Source organism: Galeopterus variegatus, unplaced genomic scaffold, assembly GCF_000696425.1.
Source record: "Galeopterus variegatus unplaced genomic scaffold, G_variegatus-3.0.2 Scaffold688, whole genome shotgun sequence".
Taxonomy (NCBI): domain Eukaryota; kingdom Metazoa; phylum Chordata; class Mammalia; order Dermoptera; family Cynocephalidae; genus Galeopterus; species Galeopterus variegatus.
This window is the reverse complement of record NW_007726799.1, coordinates 68,619-75,529: the sequence shown is the minus strand read 5'-3', so window position 1 is coordinate 75,529 and position 6,911 is coordinate 68,619. Positions and strand designations below refer to the sequence as shown.

Here is a 6,911-nt window from a genome sequence, read left to right as displayed (position 1 = left end):
TGTCTCACTCCAGACCCATGTATCCTACTGGATATTTGTCCAGCACTACACACCTAAACTGGACTCATGATAATAATTATGACGAACCTTCACCGAGTTCTTAACTGTGAGTCTGGCACTGTGCTCTAACAGTTTTGATCTTCCCTTTGACAGTGTAATAGTACCCCCATCCAGCCATTGCCCAAGCCAAAAACATGGAAGTCAACCTTGACTGCTCCCTCTTCTTCCTCAACTCCCACTTGCCTGTCAATTTCAAGTCTTGCCAATTCTACCTTCGAAATCTCTTGACTCTCCAATTCTACTGCCACTACCACTTTGGTCTAAGCCACCATCACCTACCAACTGAACTACCACAAAAGCCTCCTCACTGCTCTTCCTCCCTCGCCAGAATGATCCTTCTGAAACACAAACCTCATCATGACTTTCCTGTTTCTAAGCCTTCAGATATCCCCATTATCCTTAGGATGAAGTTCGAAATTCGTATCATATTTTCCAAGGTCTTTTGTGATCTGGCCTACCTCTCCATCTGTCCTCTCCTCACAGCCTCACACTCTCCTCCCTAGCCACACTGAACTACTTTCAGTTCCCCAAAGGCTGAGCTTACTCTCTAACCTCCATATCGTTCCACATGCTGTTCCTTCTGTTTAAAACATTTTCATCCTTTCACCTTTTTTTTTTTTTTCCCCAGCTGGCCGATACAGGGATCAAACCCCGGACCCCGGTGTTATCAGCACCACCCTCTAACCAATTGAGTTGACCAGCCAGCCCCTTTTCACCTTTTACCTGGTTGACTCCAACTCATTGCTTATGTGTTGGCCAGATTAGGTTTTCCTGCCATCTGCATGCTTCCATAGTCCGCTGACCTTAGTTCTACCACACTATGTTGTAATTGCTTAACTGTCTGCCTTCCATGCTCAACTCTGTACATCAGAGGCGATGTCTGCTCTGCCCATCTTTGTATCCCTAGGGCTAACACATAATGGGCAGTTAATAAATATTTGGTGAATAAATGAATTATCTCTCTTTCACAGGTTAACAACAGAAGGTAAGTGATTCTCTCACCCAGGGATTGGAAACCAGGTCAATCTGAATCCAAGATCTGTTTTCTCAGTGCTCTACAAAGCTCAGTCACACACTAGCCTAGCATAGCCAGTAGCCCACAAGAGAGAATGTAGGGGACAGCCACAAGGAAGGGGAATTCGCCAAAATGAAAGATGCTTTTATTAGTATTGAATTCAGTTGTTTGCTGTCAGGAAGCCTGGGCTTAAGTCTCCTCTAACCAACCACATGCTGCTCTGGGTCTTGGTTTCCCCATATGTGAATGAGGGAGCTGGAGCAGATGATGTTAAAGAGGAATGTCTCAAGACCCCTAGCCTGCCTTACTGGCCATAGATTCGACTCTTCAAACCACCAGTTCTAGAGCCTCATCTTCCAGAATACATCACCAACCATCTACCTGTCATACCTTTACCCCACTACAGCCCCTCTACTAGTTGAAAGGAATTTAAATGAGTGTTTTAGACCCCCCAGCCCAACCCAGCCCCCAAACCCACAGAGCCAGGAGGTACTCAGTCCTCATCTCTCCCCTCAGGTTTTATTGACTGATGCAAATGACAGCTTTATCAGCCGCCAGCTCCATGGGGACAGTGCTGGGGACAGGGAACCTGAGATGATGCCAGATTTCAGCCTGAGAGCAGAGTTACGGAAGGTGACCCAACAGGGAGAAGAGAGAGGAGTATGTGAAAAGGAGTTGTGGGGTAAGAGAAAGAGATAAAGAAGTTCATCCTGCCTCATACAACTCCCAGAGTTCAGGAACAACCCAGACCTCAACCCATGTCACTTCTGGACTCCTGTGTAAGGAACATGGAATCAGCCCCTGATCTCCAAACACAGCTCAGCTCTTGTTGGCTGCCAGTCTCTTATCTCAGCCAGTCCAGACTCCAGCCCAACCCAGGAAGGAAGCAAACCAGAGGAGGGGAGTGAAGGAATCATAGTTAGAGGTGGCTCCTCTGATTAGGGCAGATGTAAATGCTGCAGAAAACTGGTCAGAGGCTTTGCATAATGTCATGGCAGCAGCTGCTATTGCTAGAGTTTGCTGGGGGCCCAGTGGAGGACAGGGTTACAGGGACCCATTTTCAGCAGCCAGGGAAGGAGGTGGTGGTTTTGTGCTATCTGTGTGTGTTGGGAGAGGCAGGCTGACCCCTCAGCCAAGGTCTGGGGGTGGCAGGTCACTGCTGAGGCCACAGCCCCTGAAGCCTGTGGTTGCATTCCAAGCTTTGGAATCTGGGAATTGTTGGGCCTGGTGGAGGGTGGGGACCTCTCCTAGAGGCCAATTCAGGGGTGAGGGTTCTCTTCTCTGAACCCCCAAACCTCCACAGCCCAGCCAGAGGGAAGAGGAAATTTCAACTCTCCTTCTCAGGCCAGAGCTCAGATGTCAAATGGGAGCTTTAACTATCTCTGAGGGCCTGAGGGGAGGAGCATGCAGGAGGCCAGCCGGAGGAGAGGGGCGAGTCCCAGTGTACTGGGGCAAGAAGGTTGGGGGCCTGCGGAAGCCCAGTGTTTCAGCTCCTGCCAGGAAAATTGTCTGGAGTGGGGGAAGTTTCCCATTCCCTGGCTACTTCCCCACCACGTGGGCCATTCCATGAAACTCTATTGCATAGTTCTTGGTGGGGGGCAGAAGGAGGTCCCCTCGCCTGCCCCTCTCTGCCTCCCCAAAATATGGCTTTGGAAAACGAGTCCCCAAGAATGAAGAGGGCCCTCTGAATGGGCAGGCCTGCCCCTCACAGGGAAGAGATCTTGACAGTCTCAGGGAGGACGCAAGGGGTACCCAGCCTGGAGTTCCTGAGAGTGCTGCTGACCCTGCCGCCGCCACCAGGAGAGGAAGGTTGGCTTTCCTCTGGGGTGTTGGCAGGAGGGGTAGGGATACTGATAATGGCAGCCACGAAGTCCCGGCTGTCGCAGTTCAAGTCAAGGCTGTCATGGGGCTTGGCATTGAGGCTTGAGCGGCTGTGGACAAGGGTGGGGAAGATAGAAGGCTCTTAAAAAGTCATCTGAATACTCGCCACAGTAATCATGACATTTTTTGAACTCCTACTGGGTTCCTGGCACTGTGCTAAGTGCTTCCCCTTCATCCTCAATAATGAGGAGAGGGCTCTGGAGTCAGATAGTCCTGGGTTCAAATCCTGATCCCACTTTAACCACTCTAAACCTCTCTTTCCTCTCATGTGTAGCAGGAGAATAATACAGTTGGCCCTTCGTATCTGTGGGTTCCATATCCACAAATTCAACCACGGATGGAAAATATTCAAAAAATAAATAATACAGTGTAACAACTATTTATATAGTATTTACATTGTATTAGGTATTATAAGTAATCTAGAGATGATTTAAGATATACAGGAGGATGTGCGTAGGTTATATGCAAATACTATGCCATTTTATATCATGGACTTGAGCATATGTGGATTTCAGTAGCCGAGGGAGGTCCTGGAATCAATTCCCCCACGGATACCGAGGGACGACTGCATTTCCTACCTCATAGGGTTGTTGAAGAGATTAAATGACATAATAAATGACACAAGTGCTCAGAGAGGTGCCTGGAACATAGTGAGCACACACACAAAAATGTTCTCTTTTGGTTACTCCTAACAATGCCAAAATCCTTACAAGACTCTACAGTAGGATCTGCACAGTTGGGTCCTCATTCCTTTTTTTTCCTTTTTTGGCAGCTGGCTGGTAAGGGGATCCAAACGCTTGACCTTGGTGTTATAACACTACACTCTGCCAACTGAGCTCACCAGCCAGCACAGATCTTCATTCTCTTCTAACTTTACCTCCTACCACTCTCCCCCTCGCTCACTCCACTCCACCCACAGTAGCCTCCTTGCTGTGTCTCTAACATGCAGACCCATATCTGCCTCAGGCCTTTGCACAGGTTGTTCACTCTGCCTAGAAAGCTCTTACTCTACTTATCTGCACAGCTTCCTCTCTCACCTCCTTCAGTTCTCCACTCAGATGCCAATTCAGTAAAGCCTTCCCTGACCTCACTATTAAAACTGCATCATCTATTAAAATTGCTCTACACTCTCTATCCCCCATCCCTGATTTATTTTTCTCTTTGGTGCTTATAGCTGTTTGACATGATACATAACCTGTGTATTTGTTGTTTATTAACCTGATGTCTTATCCCACCAAGTTTCCAAAGGTCAGGGATTTCTGTCTGTTCTGTTCACTGCTACATCCAAAGTGCCTAAAACTGTGCCTAACATACAGTAGGTGCTCAATAAATATTTGGCAAAAGAGCAAATAAAGAATGAGGAATTCCAGACAAGATAAGCCCAAGTTCCCAGCATGGAGGAGTTTGGGTTCAAGCTTGACTTGCTAGGCCTGGAGTCATGAAACCTCAGGCCCATTGGTCCAAGCTCTGAGCTTCCCCAGGTGTGGCCAGCAGATGGGAGGGGTGTTTACCTCTGAGGGGCAGGGCTTCTCTGCAGCCCTGCTAGTGTGTCCAGCTCCTGCATGCTGCCACGGCTAACCGAGGCAGTGGAGTTGGCTAGGCGGATGGCACGGCGCTTGGCCCTGCGAGGGCAGCAAGAAGATAGCAGGCTGCCGGGTCCCATCTGCTGGGAGGACACAGAGGTGCTGCGGCTGGTGCGTCCACCCAGCGAGACAGCTCCCAGGGCCTCGCTGAAGGTTAGCTCATCTGTGAACTCATGACACTGTGGGCAGAAGGGAGGCAGGGTCACAGGGCACCCCACGGGAGCTGATCCCATCCCCAGTCCTTTTGCTCAGGCTGTTCCCTCCTTTCTGGAAGTCACTTTCTCTTCCCTTCCCTTCCCTTGCCCACCCTTCAAGGCCTAGCTCTGTTGTGGCCTCTTCCAGGAAGCCCTGTGTGATTTCCCCAATTAGTAGTAAGCCTTCCATCCAAGGGAGGAAGTTGGTTTGGCAGCAGAGGGACCACCTTCATTCTGCCATGCCACCTCTCATTAGGCCTCACCGTTGTCTTCTCTAGACAATGCAGCAAGTGGTGATGTTGCTGCTCGAAAGCAGAACGGTTCCTGACACACAGCACCTGTTCCTCCCCACTGCCACTGTCCTGGAGTGGACGGAGCAAAGACATGAGGTCAGCACCTTCCTTGTCATCGCCTCCCCATTATTGCTAACCCCAACACCAGTCTGGGCCCCTACCCACCTCGAGGCCCCCATTCTGTTTGTACTGCAGGAAGGCGTTGGTGGTGCCACTCTTTGCTAGCCGGATCCTTGCCAAGCGTACCTTCTACGAGAGAGGAGGAGATAAAGGGTGAGTTGGGCAAGTCCAAGAGTAGACTGGATTGGGGTGTGGGGAATAGAAGGCGCTCAGATGGAAGGTGCCATTACCTGCTGTGCTCGGCGCTTGTCAGCACGCTGGTTCTGGTGGTAGATGCGGCTAAAGTTGGACACAATGACTGGCACAGGCAGAGCGATGACCAAGACACCACTGAGTGAGCAGATGGACCCAAAAATCTTGCCAGCAATGGTGCTGGGCACCATGTCTCCGTAGCTGGGGCGGGAGGAGGTAGACCGAGGTCAGGAAAAGTGCCCACTCACCTCTTAGCCCCCAATTCCATCCCATCCAACCCCAACTTGCTCTGTGACCCTGGCCAGGCACTCAAATTCTCTGAGCCTCAGTTTCTTGCTTTGCAAAATGGGGAGAATGACCTCTCTGGCAACCAGTGGGGGTCAAATGAGAAATGGGCCTGGCCCTCTGCCCCTACCATCTGCTGCCCCCATCTGAGCTGCACACCAGGCATCTGGGTCAGCTGGAAATCTATTAATACCAAGCAGAGGAGGGAATGGGGAAGTCACAGGCAGAAAAAATAGCATCCTGGGGAGAGAGTCCCATGACCACAGGCCAGCCCAGGGGCTCCGAGGCCCGGGAGGAGTGTTTTGTTGGTTTTGCCCGCCTCTGTTTTGCCTTCTCTAGGTAGGTTCCCTTCTTATTACCCCAGGAGAAGCCTTGAAACTGTTCTCATATGAAAAAATAGGAGGGAGCCTTGAACTCCTTCCCATGGAGATGGAGCAGAGTCAACCTTACTAACTTTTTTCACAGAGAGGGAAACCGAAGCTCAGGGAGGTTCCCTACCTGACTTGTCCAAGATCTACAGCATACTTTTGTTCTAACCACAGGACCAATCATAACCCCTCCAAAGAAACACAGCCTCTGCAGTCTTCAGCCTCTAGGCTTTTGCTTAGTTTGTGCCCTAGGGTGGCTCTTCCTTATTTCTGTGTTTTGACTCATTTTATGCATTCAGTACTCTGCTCAAAAGTCTCTCCAACTTTGACATTTCTGTCCCTGTGATGTTTCATCTCAGACCATGTCCTCGGCTGTGAGACATGGGCAGCCATCCACGCTCACAGGGTTGTGGTGAGGACTGAATAGGGTAAAAGGCATCAAAATACCCAGTGCCAACCCATTGTCTATCCAATCCTGAACCTCCAACCAGAATTAATTTGTACTCTTTAGAAACCCCAAGTCAATTTTTCTGTACCTCTATTAAGGCACTGAGCAAGCCCAATTCATTCAGTCATTCAAAAGATACTGAGCACCAACTGTATACCTAATCCCAGTGGTGGAAACTTAGAGAAGGATCACAGCACCTGCTTTAGACAACATCTTTTTTTTTTTTTTTGTCTTTTTTCCGTGTCCGGCAACGGATCGCAACCCTCAGTGTTGCCCCCGCACCGGACCGGGGACCGGCAACGGGATCGCAAGCCTCGGTGTTGCTCCCGCGCCTCGCTCATCCAGTGAGCGGGAACCGGTCTGCACGTGGGATCCGAACCTTCGGACGGGAGCGCCGCCGCGCTTCCCAAGCGGCGCACTATTCAGTGCGCCACCGGGCCGGCCCTAGACAACATCTTTTTTTTTTTTTTTT

The 6,911-nt window shown here is 50.2% G+C and overlaps 1 protein-coding gene across 1 annotated transcript in view; it reads right to left on the bottom strand.

The window, feature by feature from the left end:
* Window positions 1-1,193: 1,193 nt before the first annotated feature.
* Window positions 1,194-6,911, bottom strand: part of KCND1 (potassium voltage-gated channel, Shal-related subfamily, member 1) — an 8,466-nt gene continuing 2,748 nt past the window's right edge. The window contains exons 2-6 of the mRNA XM_008571418.1: window positions 5,377-5,539; window positions 5,192-5,275; window positions 4,997-5,095; window positions 4,468-4,718; window positions 1,194-3,006 (exon numbers count right to left, since the gene is read on the bottom strand). Coding sequence (XP_008569640.1) covers window positions 2,781-3,006; window positions 4,468-4,718; window positions 4,997-5,095; window positions 5,192-5,275; window positions 5,377-5,539 — 823 coding nt within the window. The 3' untranslated portion in view covers window positions 1,194-2,780. The remainder of the gene's footprint in view (window positions 3,007-4,467; window positions 4,719-4,996; window positions 5,096-5,191; window positions 5,276-5,376; window positions 5,540-6,911) is intronic.